At 39.7% G+C, this 12,992-nt stretch overlaps 1 protein-coding gene across 2 annotated transcripts in view; it reads right to left on the bottom strand.

Moving 5' to 3' along the window:
- Window positions 1–12,992, bottom strand: part of CLIP2 (CAP-Gly domain containing linker protein 2) — a 1,185,433-nt gene that overhangs the window by 590,715 nt on the left and 581,726 nt on the right. For both annotated transcript variants that reach the window (XM_044054144.1, XM_044054145.1), the window contains exon 4: window positions 10,603–10,727. In XM_044054144.1, the coding sequence (XP_043910079.1) occupies window positions 10,603–10,727 (125 nt within the window). The remainder of the gene's footprint in view (window positions 1–10,602; window positions 10,728–12,992) is intronic.

Raw genomic sequence — 12,992 nt, 5'->3', positions numbered from 1 at the left:
TTTATTATATGTCCTTTGTGAGTATCCCACTAAAGGAACTTATTTTGCAATACCTGTCGAGGTGCAGTGGTAAATAGTACAAGTCTTAAAAAATGGACATGTGTAAAATCTTACCATAACAGTACATGTCCTTCTGTTCTCTGTTGCAGTATTCCTTAAGTAATGGATCTCCTACCAAGGATAGCACAACATCCAGTCAGTATACCAAAGCCTTTAAGAATTTATAGACGTTGTAGGTCACACATATGGTCCCTCTGCAAGGCGTAGTTCATAAAGGTGATGTATGGATGTACAGCTATACATATCTCAAAACTGAAAAGCCCCAGAAGAAGCAGAATGTCCCTAGGGACCAGGAGGAACATGTGCATCCAGGAGAAGGAAAAAAGAGGAATCCCTGATTAGGAAGGCAAGAGGAATAGGGCAGAGCAGAAGGGGGAGGAGGGAGTGAATACTGCAACATTGAAGAGGATATCTACTGTTATTTTAAGATTTTACACAACTGTACTATGCCCTCCCATATCACTGTTGCAGTATTCCTTATGTAAGGGAGAATACAGGAGCTCAAAAAAAACCTAGGAGGAGGAAGGCACTGAAGAACCCTTCAGAAACCCATGCAACCCATGGCAAAGCCAGTTCTTGCTCTGGAAACAATATTCAACTTATAATGTTTAGTGAAGGTATGGACAGAAGTCCAAGTAGCAACCTCAGGGATGGAATTGGTATCCAGTCCTTTGAAAAAGGCACCAGAAGAACCAACAGCTCTTGTAGAATGTTTTTTACAGAGGCAAAAAGAAATTTACCATGAAAGGAATAATAAAAAAGAAATGGCCTTAGAAATCCAGGAAGATATGGTTTATTTAGAAACTGCCAAACTCAAAGATATGGGATGAAAGGAAACAAAACGTTCCTCAGATTTGCGAATGGCCTTAGTCTTATCCAAATAATAACTGAGCTGTCTATGCAAATCCAAAGTGTGAAGAACCTTCTCACTAGCAGACTGTGGAGAAGGAAAAATGGTGGGTAAATTTATAGCCTGATTAAGATACAACTCATTGACCACCTTGGGCATAAAAGAATGATTAGTATGAAGAGACACCCTACCTCTGTGAAAAACTAAAAAAGGAGCCGCCCTAACAGCCTGAACTTCAGATATTCTCTTAGCTGAAGTAAGGGCCAAAAGAAGAACTGTCTTCCAAGTACAATGTTTCAAGGAAACTGAAGCTGCAGGCTCAAAAGAATCCTGAGTCAATTTTTCAAGAACAAACTTGAGGTCCCAGGAAGTTGGAGTAGGCTTCCTGAGAGGTCAGATATGAAGGACATTGTTAAGAAATTGTTGGACCTCAAACCTAGAGGACAGAGGAGGAGTCAAGGACAGACAAGCAGAAAGAGCTGAGAGGTGAGCTTTACATGAAGAATATGCTAACCCAGCATGCAGCAATTCACATAAATAAGACAGAACCAGAGTGATCCCTACCGCAAAGGAATCCTGGTTATGAGAGAAGCAAAAAAAAGTCTTCCATTTGGACAAATATAATTTCCCTGGTAATGGGTTTCCTGGCCTCCTGCAGAACCTGAAGCATATCCTCAGAAAACAGGTGTTAAAAAGGGATCAAAGCTCTATTGCGCACAGTGTCAGTTGAAGAGTGGACAAGTGAAAATGGATGAGACCCCTCGTCTTGTCTGAGAAGGTCCATCCAGTGAGGTAACGTGTGGTGATTGCCCCTGGGTAACTGAAAAAGAAGGGGAGAACCAATGCTGTCTATGCAAAAATTGAGTCACCAGCAAGATTTTGGGGGAGTCTTGCTTGATCTTGTGCAGGACCCTCGGAATCAGGGGAAGGGGAAGGAAGACATAGAGAAACATTCCTTTCCACTGAAAAGATGGGGCATCCACCTTGCAAGCCAGAGGACTTGAGACTCTGGAAAAGAGAGGAAGCTGTCTGTTCAGAGGGGAGGCAAAAAGATCTACCAGGGGAATACCCCACCAATGAACAATATCCAGAAACACATCTCTTTGAAGCATCCATTCATAAGTTTGTGTGCTGGACCTGCTCAATGAGTCTGCCACTATGTTTTGCTCTGAAGGAATATAGACAGCCTGAAGAGTCACTTGATACTGAATAGTCAGATCTCAGACCTGAAGATCGAGCCTGCAAAGAAGGTAGGACCATGTTCCCCCTTGCTTGTTTACATACCACATCACTGTGGTGTTGTCTATGAAAACCTTGAAGGGCCCTGGAAGAAAGAAAGAATAAAAAGTCTGAAGAGCTAAAAGGAGAGCTCTCATCTCCTTCACAATGATATGACCTGACCTCTGATGGGGAGGAGTGACCCTGGACCATGAGGGAACTGAATGACACTCCCCACCCTCTTTCTGAGGAATCTGAAAAGCGTTCTTAAAACGGGACTGGGGGATGGAAAGAAAGCCCTGGGTTGAGAGAAAACTGATGAATCCACCACTGAAGCTTGAGTTTGAGAAAAGGAAGGAAGGAAACTAGGAAATCCAGTGGATGACAGTGTTGAAGCCACACTGCCTTGAGGTACAACTGGAGCTTTCCCATATGGAGCCTGGCTGCAGGCAGCATAGGAATGGTGGAAGTCATAAATCCCAGAACCCTCACAAATTTCATAGCTGTGAATGAAGCCAGAGAAAGAAGGGACTGGAAAAAGGCCATTAGAGGAGCGCTCTGGGTGTAGGCAGGGAAACCAGCATGGGAATTGTCCTGCAAAAAAAAAAAAAAAAAAACATGATCCAGAGAAGGATCCGGGTTAATTTTTGAAAGTTTACAGTGAATCCCAGGCTTTTTAACAGGTAAACAGTAAACATGAAATCCTGAAGCACAGCATTGGGGATGAAACTGAATGAGCGAATTGTCTAGATAAGGAAAGATCTGAACCCCTCGCATCCTGCAAGAGACAATGACAGCAGCGAGGCAGCTGGTGGATACCTTTGGAGAAGTACACAGGCCAAAGGCAAAGCACAGAACTGGAAATACAAGGAAGAAACAGAGAAATGAAAAAACTTCCTGAAAGGGGAAGGATGGGGATGTGGAGGTAGGCATCCCTTCAGGTCTAGAGATTCCAGAAAAGCCTGGAGAAGAAGAAAAGGGAACAAGGTTTGAAGAGACAAGATCCAAAAGGAGGGGACCTTTAGAAAGGTGTTGAGAAAGGGTCTCCAGGTCCCTTCTTTCCTTCCTGGGAACTAGGAACATTCTGGAATAAAAACTCTTCCCTTCCTGGGCAAGGGGCACAACTTAAATGGTGCCCTGGGCCAGAAAAGCCTGAAGTACTTCTTAAAAGAAAGGAAGCTGTTCCTGAGAAGGTTGTGGGATGCCCAGAAAGGGAGGAAGGGATTTCCACACCATGAAATAGCCTAGCGGATGATGGACAAAACCCAAGTGTCTTCAATAACCCAAGGGCTTTTTTTGTGATGGTACGTGCCAGTATGGCATACCACCACCTCTGCCTCGACAATTGGTCATGGCAAAGACTACATATTCAAGGGGGACTAATTTTCTTTTAATAAAAAAAAAAAATGTATATAAGAACACACTGTGCGCCCAGTCACACAGATGCAACGGGTGTTTGCTACCTGTTTTCATCTTCTGTGTCTATGCCACCGATTGTTTACATCTTCATCTTCTGCGCGCACATTTAGACTGTAGACAATGAACAGACCAGTGAGAGGTAGGGGTGTGTGTGTGTGTGTGTGTGTGTGTGTGTGTAAGAAGTAGGTAGGTAGGGTTGTGAACACGTGTGTAAGAAGTAGGTAGGCAGGGATGTCTGTGCATGTGTGTAAGAAGTAGGCAAGTAGGGGTTTGTGTGTGTGTGTGTGTGTGTGTGTGTGTGTGTGTGTGTGTGTGTGTGTGTGTGTGTGTGTGTGTGTAAAACACTTAGCTGGGTCTGTGTGCGAGAGGGAGGTAGGTGTGTGTATGTAAGAGGGAGGTAGGTGTGTGTGTGTAAGAGGGAGGTAGGTGTGTGTGTGTGTGTGTGTGTGTGTGTGTGTGTGTGTGTGTGTGTGTGTGTGTGTGTGTGTAAGAGGGAGGTAAGTGTGTATTTGTTTTTGTTTGTTTGTGTGTGTGTGTGTGTGTGTGTGTGTGTGTGTGTCTGTAAGAGGTAGGTAGCACACACAACTGTCCAGGTTTTGCAAAATGTCCATATTTTTGTCTGTTCCTCAAAAAAGGATTGAATTTGCTAAACAATGACAGACATTTCAGTTTCAGACTTCATATCCTTTAGGAAAATGCATACTAACACAAATACTGTTATTCTAGCAATTTTCTAAGTTCATGAGAGCAATATTTATAATCTGTCCATATTTAGTTTAGGCTTTGTCCAGATTTCTTGCACTAAGAGGTTGAGGTGTGTGTGTGTGTGATAGTGAAATGCCCTAGTTAGGGTTAGCAGGTAGTTAGTAATTTGCTTAGGCTCAGACCTTAGCTACAGGAAACAAAAGCCTGGATCATTTTCCCCAACTACCAAGCTGCATTTTTCAATGAATTTAGTTTCAAGTGCATTTTCAAGGAATTGTGAGCTTCAAGGGAAGAGGATTTTCTTGCTAAGTCTGTTTACAATGTGCAACTGTTTTGTTTAGCAAATGGTATGACTATTATGGTACAGAATTTTAAAGCAGTGTTAGTAGCACAACAGGTAGCACACCTGTGTCTTGATGCAGAAGGCTGTGGGTTATACTCCCACAGCATGTAGTTGGATTGCTGATATTGTGTTGTATTTTAAGGGGGTGGGGTGCTGAGTATGTCCTTTGGATGAGATGCTTAGTAACCATGAACCTGTTTTCAGTTTGCCATCCATTCCCTATTGCAATATTATCAGCTTACCATTTTTTAGTGTAACATAGGCAATTTATTCTTCAAGTGCAACAGGCAGTGAATTTGTAGATGAAGCACTGAAATATAAAGTTGGTTGTTAGCAGCAACCTTTTCATTAGCTACAGATCTCTTTAGAATTATTATATATAATATATATAGTATATTATTATATTATAACATATATTATTATAGTATATTATATATATAAGTAGTTCATGGGTTTATATATATATATATATATATATATATATATATATATATATATATATATATATATATATATATATAAAACACAGACTACTTAACATATGTTTTCCTGGTTAAACTGTGATTTAATGACTGTAAATTAATATTGTTACAATGATTCATTTCCTAGTAATAATCCACATAGCAAGTAGCTTTTTTCAAAGTAATGGGAGATTATTATCCACTATCATCTTTAATAATTTGCTGTGAAAAGAGACTAATTGCTGTACTAAGAGAAAATTGTATTTATTTATTTAATTTTTCGTGAATGAAGATTTGGAGAAAAAAAGTAATTTTTTTTTTTTTTGGGGGGGGGGGGGTTGAACCAAATGCAATGTATGCATACTGCCACCTTTTTGTTTGCAAAAAAAGCACTAACCCTTAATCAATTCAAAAAGGACAGGGGAACTTGGCAGAGGGAAAAGGGGAAGCAAATTATCAGATGGAACCTGGTTTGTCTTGAAAATGAGGCTTCTGAGAAGTAGGAGTCTGAGGAGATTTAGCTGGAGGAACACACCTTGAACCCTTTTTACCTTTGGGTGGAGGGAGAGACTGTTTACAAACAAAGGCAGATTTGGAGGGATAATTTCTCTGAAACTTAGGGATAGGAAAAACAAAAATATGTTTCAATTCCTCCAAGGCCTTGCCCTTATAATGGAGGGACTTAAAAAGTTTAGCAGCAGCAGCAGAATTAAAAAAGTTTTTATTATCAAGAGAAGCATCCAACAATTTAGCTTTAATGTCATCAGATAAAGGCTGAAGGCAAAGGTAAGAGTAACGCCCCAGAACAGAACCAAATGCAGCAGCCCTAGAAGCAGCATCAGCTGCATCAAAACTACACTTAAGAGAGTGCTGAGCCACTTGGGAGGTAGAACTCAAAAAAGAAAGGGCTGAAACTATCCCTTCAAAATCAGGAAGGTCAGAAATTACCTGAGAAGCTTCAAAAAGAAGGGCTAAAATGTACCTAGTATATGAATCTGGTAACTGATAGTCCTAAAAGCCAGTGTGGCAGCAGTATAAACCTTTTTTGGCTCTACTTTCTTTGTCTGAAGGAAGTAGTTTAGTGGAAGGCAAAAGCTTGGAATGCTTGTTAAAACAGAGAGACACTACAGAGGGATCAGCAGAGGGACATTTATACAGAAATTTACAATCATCAGGCACCTTGTAAAATCTGTCATATTTCTTGGGGGCTGTAGGCTGAGAACTAGAGGCAAAAGAGGCTGCTGAAAAGGTATCTGAGAGGGCAGCCAAAACTGGAGGAACAGCACAGGGTTTGGAAGACTCCATCTGGTAGAGTTCGTAATTATCTCTTCTGAATATTAGAAACCTGAGAACAGTCCCACTTGAAATATTCCAACATATGTGAAACAATGTCCTCAAAGAGTTTTTCTAAATGAAAATCTGGATGATAGAATCCTCTTCCTCAGACTCATAGTCCAAAGAAGGAGGAATATGAGAAGAGTATGTCAAGGACTCTTCCCCAGAATCCAGATCCTTATCAGAAGACTCTTGCTAAAACACCAAAAGCAACCACAGTGTAAAAACAAACTGCAAATACCAGGAAATATACACTGCAGACAGCTGGACCCCTCACTTGAGTAAAAGTTCCAAGTTTAATATAACTTTAAAACAGATTGAGTGCTTTCATCCCCTTCCACTGGGACTTCATCAAAATCTGTAATTACAGCCCACCAGTACATTTAAATACAAAATGAACACAGTCTCTATCCAATAAAATCACTTCAAATAATTAAAGGTATCAACACCATTCTAAAACACTTCCCCCTAAAATTCTAAGTTAAACTTAAAAAATTCAGCTGAATATGTGACACTATATATACATCCATAACTATTTATCCTAAAATGTGAACATTTTTTATTATTAGAGAATGGCTTTCTTATATAATATGGGCTTAAGGGATATGTTTTCATTAAGACCTGGTAAACACATGGCATATAACTTAATTTGCCATTTCAGCTCTCTTTCTTCAATAAAAGATTTATAATCTCCACCTCTAGGATTATGTATCTACCACCCGTTCTAAAATTCCAAAAGAAAAACTGTTAAAATCAGGACAGATCAAGGAGTGTTTATACAAGGGATAGTATAATTTTAAAATATGGTGACATATACTAAACATGGTTACAAATGTAGTTGAGCTTCATCAGTGAACAATTGATACAATCTGTCTTTGAGGTACATAACAGCCATTAGCAGGTGTTGCTACAAGAAGTTAGTATTATGTGGTAGGTAGCCTCGGAACATGAGTAGCCAAGCTTGCTAAGAGTAGGTTGTTGATAGGGGCTGAGAGAGGTAGTGGGTGGAGGGAGTGGATGGTATTAGAGGGGGGGGGGGTTGCAAGGGCATATCTGGCAAGATTTGAAGTGTGATTTTAGTAAGGATTTAAAGTGGGTGCAAGAGGTTACAGAGGTAATTGAGGATGGGAGGGAGTTCCAGAGTTTGGCTATAGTGCAGGTGAATAATGCTTCTCCAGCAGAGTTAATGGCTCTTGTGACCTGTAGGAGGTTTTTGTGGCTGGATCTTAGTGGTCTTGTGGTTATGTAGGGTTGGAGTAGATTCTGGAGGGATGGGACTTTTAGTGGTTGGTTTATTAGTTTGTGGGTGAGTGTGAGCTGGTACCATTGAAGGAGGTGGGGGAGCTCTAGCCAGCCCAGTTCTGCTAGTGAGATACAGTGGTGAGTATGGTAGGAAGCCACTGTGGCAAATTTGGCAATTTTGTTGTAGCAGGTTTCAAGCTTATTTAGATTGCATTATCTAAGGTTAGTAAATATTGGAGAGGCGTACAGTAGGGTAGAGATAAGGTGAGAATTTGCTACCAAAATTTTAGCTGCTTTGGTAAGTAGTTGCTGATTTCTATATAATGCTCCTAGTTTTTTGTGCACTTTTTTAATGGTCATGGAAATGTGAATGTCAAAGTTCAGTTTATTGTCTATTTCTACTCCTAGTAATTTGGTGTGTTCTGTAGGATGGATGGTGGTGTTGTCTTTTGCTGTGATGTTAAAGTGAGAGCTGTCTAGGGTAAGTTTGGTGGGTTGGAAGATTAGTAATTTTGTTTGATTGGGTTGAGTATTAGTTGGGCATCGGATAACCAAGTTTCAATAGAAGAAAATGCTTCCTGTGTGACTTTTTTGCAGTTCTGGTAGGGAGTGGGCTGTGCAGATGAAGGTTGAGTCATTTGCGTATTGTATGAGTGTGTCATGTGTTGTGCCTGAGACTAGATTATTGGTGAAAATAGAGAAGAGTAGGGGTCTCAGGACGGACCCTTAGGGAACTCCTATGGAGATTGGTAGTTGGGGGGATAGGTTGCCCTGCCAAACAACTGCTTGTTGGCGGTCAGATAGTTAACTCTGAAACCAGTTGATGACTGGTTGAGAGAAGGATAGGTTATTGAGAAGAAATTACAAATTACAAATTCAGCATAAATAACGTTATTGTATTCGATGCCAAAAGGAAACTTGTATACCCTTAATCCTTTTGGCACTATTTTTTTGTGCAAACATTCAACCAACTAAGCATTTTCCATATGTAACTCTTTCACTTTAAACATTTTACTCTCAAACATAAAAATCCAGTCTCTCAATGTCCTTTCTGTGTACATAGTTCTACCAGGTGCTTTGTGGTTTTCTAGTTTAGAGTCAGTAAAATGAAAAGGTTTACTAACTAACTTTTCAAACACATTGGAATTCACAGTAGTATTTTCATCCCCTTCCACTGGGAATTCATCAGAATCTGTAATCACAACCCACCATTACATTTAAATACAAAAATAACATACTCTTTATCTAATAAAATCACTTCTAATAATTAAAGGTATCAACACCATTCTAAAACTTCTTTTTCTTCTTTCGGCTTTTCCTGGTTAGGGGTCGCCACAACGGATCATCTGTCCGCTCATGATTGGCAGTGGAGTTTTACGGTGTCGAGTTGCCATTGGATATAGGGGCTGGTTACAAATTCTAAAAATGAGCGTTATGGGATGATTAAATGTGGATCTGTAGACAAAGTAGATTCGTTTATGAAGGAACTAATGTTTTGATCCTCTTTTTAGTTGTAATACCTTGGGAGTGGCATACTTGGCAATTTGCCTTACATGTTCATCTTTTTATGCTGGTAAAATGGAAAGACAACTAAAATGATAATATATGAACATAATTTATCAATTAAGAACAAAGCTCAATGGAATGCACTGTTTTAGCACTCTATTAAATGTCAAGATTAAACCGCGGTGGTGCAGCGGTAGCGGTGTCGCCTCACAGCAAGAGGCTCTCCCGTTCGATTCTCGGCTGGAGCGCCTTCTGTGTGGAGTCTGCATGTCCTCCCTGCGGTTGAGTGGCATTCGAAAGACATATGTGAATGGGCGTGCCTTCGCTGAAGGTTGGGCATCGGGTTGGCACCTCGGCACCATAAAAATCGATTGCCAATCATTAGCGGACCGGAGTTCCGCTGTGGCGACCCCTAACTGGGAAAAGCCAAAAGAAAAACAACAAACATTAAATGTCAAGATTAAAAAAAGTTTATTTTTTATTTTGGACAAGGTTCCAAAAATGATCAGGGGCTGGTTATGGGAAGCAAAATTGGAATCCAGAGAATTATATTGGCAGTTACAACATAATGCTACCTACCCACTGGGGTTAAATGACAAGCCCTGGGATTCATTAATGCCTACATTAATAGTTCTCTGTTTTATTAATATCTGTATAAAATGTTTATGCTTTTGTTTTATGCTTAAATAATTCTGGTAGAAAATTACATCATTTTTTGATTTTTTTTAACATGAATGGGTTAGTCTTTTTTATTATGTATTTTTTAAGATTAAAAAATAGTGAGCCAAACAGCCAAATAAACTGAAAAAAGTAGAATGAAGTATCCACCAAGCACAAATAAATCGATGCTCAAAGGAAAAAATGCTTTAATAAGCACTGTAAAAAACACTCCAATACAAAGACCGGGTCTAGAAATACAAAAGCTTTTTAAAGCATTTTTTCCTTTGAGCATCGATTTATTTGTGCTTGGTGGATACTTCATTTTTTAAGATTAGTTGGGCAGCTGACACTTTAAGGAATGGCTTGAGTCATTAGAATGAATAATATTAGCATTGAATGAAAGTGTTTAATTTTTTTCTTTAACAGAAGTTTATTAGTTGATTCTGAGTTCTGGTATCGTTTTCAGCCTACTACCTTTTGATTAGAACATTTTATTTAGGCTGGCTGTGTGATTTTGTTGAGATTTACTTTAAATTAAACTACACATCCATCTAGCAGCAGCACAGACTAATACCAGATTATCCTGCTTACTTCTATTCATTATCAGGTAGGGCTCCACTCTGTTTTAAATTAAGCTCCCATGCTTTTATACATGCATTACCAGAGTGTGTCTGCGTGCACTTGTGTGTGTGTGTGTGGGGGGGGGGTGCATGCGCATGTGTAGTATGCCACAAGCACAAATCTATCACAGTTTATTTTCCTGCAGGTAAATTAATGACCAAACTCTTCTTTTAGTACCATACCTTGTTCCAGCAACAGCTCCGTCATTCTTCCCAAGAGGTTCATCCAGTTCCACTCCACACCACTCTCCCTTTGCAAAGTCTGTCTCACCGACATACCTCACCACTCCTGTTTTGGTCCCACCGATCTGTGGAATAACAACAGGCTGGCATTAATACATAAATTATTCACATTTAAATACTAATAGCTTAACAGGTATATGGTTAGACAGTCATAAATTTCACTTAAGGGCAGGGGGATCTATATAAAGTAACTGCTCTGATTCAACATGCATTAGAATTAAGATATTCTGATACTGCATGAAAGTTTTTCTGACTACTTTGGTCCTTCTAGTACACCGATATGGTCATAAATCCTGAGGTTAAGCTTACATTCTAATCACCCTGAAGAAGCTTGATTGTTATAATCCATGCATTTATGCACAAGTGCGCGTGCGCACACACACACACACACACAGACACACACACACACACACACACACACACACACACACACACACACACACACCTAACCAGATTAGTTTTATAAAGTTAATGAGTTAATGACAGGCTTCCTCAGACTGCAAGGGGAAGTTTACTCTATAATCTTGGAAGGTGTTGTTTAATGTGTCTTGCATTTTTTGATTACTGATATTTATTTACTTAACTGTTTGCTTGCCCAGCTGACTGATTATAATTACTTTGTACTGGTGATATGGAATTATCTGCAGCAGTGTGGTAATCCCTAAGATCCCTAATCCTGGTTCCCAGTTGTAACCTTGCCAGCTGGAGTCACTACCCCCTCACAATGGTGAAGTAAGCTGCTGAAGAAAGAAACAGGAGAAGGGAGACAGTTTACAGACAATGGTTTTCTTCAGGTTATTGCCCTAACCCCCCCCCCCTCTGTGCATGTACAATAGTATCTAAGGGTAGGATGTGGTCATGATCTACATAGGGGAACATTACCTGCCTCTGCCATTGGCATTATTCAGGATGCCCCCCCCCATCCTCTTGAAAAGATGCCCTGGAGATCCATGCCCCTCCACCGAGTATGTCGCTGTGCATCCCACTGCTTCCTCCTACAAACACTGGGATGCCGGGGGAATCTTGTCATTCCTATTTTCCTGATGCCAGTCTCTTAAAAAGTACTTGAATTGTTAATTAAACCTGGGTCACTTAGATTATAGTCAGTGCTTTATCCTTCTATGCCAAAGAAGCCGGCAATATATTTTTTACCATTATGTTCTCTAGTCTGATATTAGCTCCCTGAGTGAGATGTCCCAGGCACAGACTTTTAAACACAGTCAGATCAGACAGAGCCTACTGGAACAGGCAAGAGGTCACCTCTAAATAACTTACAGAAGGCAGAGTATAACAGTTCCTGATGAGTTATGAATAATGCCATTCTTCCAACCTTGTTTTTTGTTTTTTATAAGGAATCTTTTTTTTTGAAGTGGCTTGTTCAAGGGCTACAAACTTCAATAATAATCAGTGAGGTTAGAAGTAGTATGCTGATCTCCCTGGAGTGACAAGACTTTCCGTAAGAAACAGAGGGAACTTAGAATATTCTTTTCTGACTTTGATATGTACACACTCGGGTCAAATCATAATTTATATCATTTTTTGCAAAGTCACATGATATGGCATTTACTGACATTAAAGGTGAGGTCTTTACTACTGTATTATGTGCGTGCATTTTTGCAGACTACCTTAGAAAATTTCAGCATCTTTTATTGAAATAATTATGTTATCCACTTTGAAGTAATCATGTTTGGCTATCCATAGCTCACTTTCAGCTTGTATGCCTGAAGAGTATACCAGAAGTAGTAGTGTCAGTACAAAGTCATTTATGACACCATCGATAACCCTTTTCGGATATGCAGATTAACTCCTAACCTGACATCCTATGTCATGCTTAACTAATTGCAATATATATGGAATGGCATTTAATGTTTTTAATTTGACAACAATTTCCTCATGTGGAATACTGACAAATGCCTTAGCAAGGTCAGGATAAGCAGTATAACATGTCAGTCCTTCATCAAGTTATGTTATTACTTCTTCAACAATGCCACAAGATTTAAAATTCAAGATATCCCCTGATAAAGTATATATTGTTCCACACTTTGCCAAAGCCATAACATTCTGTAGGATTTTACATAGAATACTGGTCACACTGATGGTGAGAGAATTGTTTGGGTCTCATGTACCCCCCAAACACACACACACACACACACACACACACACACACACACACACACACACACACACACACACACACACACACACACACACATACATTGTGAACTAGTACCACTATAGTCTATCTCCACCAGTCAGGAAACTGTGTATGCTAATAATTTCTTTAGCATGACTGATGGAGGTTTATGTAGTATTTCTTTGATTCTAAATGG

Source organism: Protopterus annectens, chromosome 13.part0 (assembly GCF_019279795.1).
Source record: "Protopterus annectens isolate FY-2018-M chromosome 13.part0, PAN1.0, whole genome shotgun sequence".
Classification (NCBI taxonomy): domain Eukaryota; kingdom Metazoa; phylum Chordata; order Ceratodontiformes; family Protopteridae; genus Protopterus; species Protopterus annectens.
Note: the sequence above shows the minus strand (reverse complement) of the source record. Positions and strands in the feature narration are given on the sequence as shown.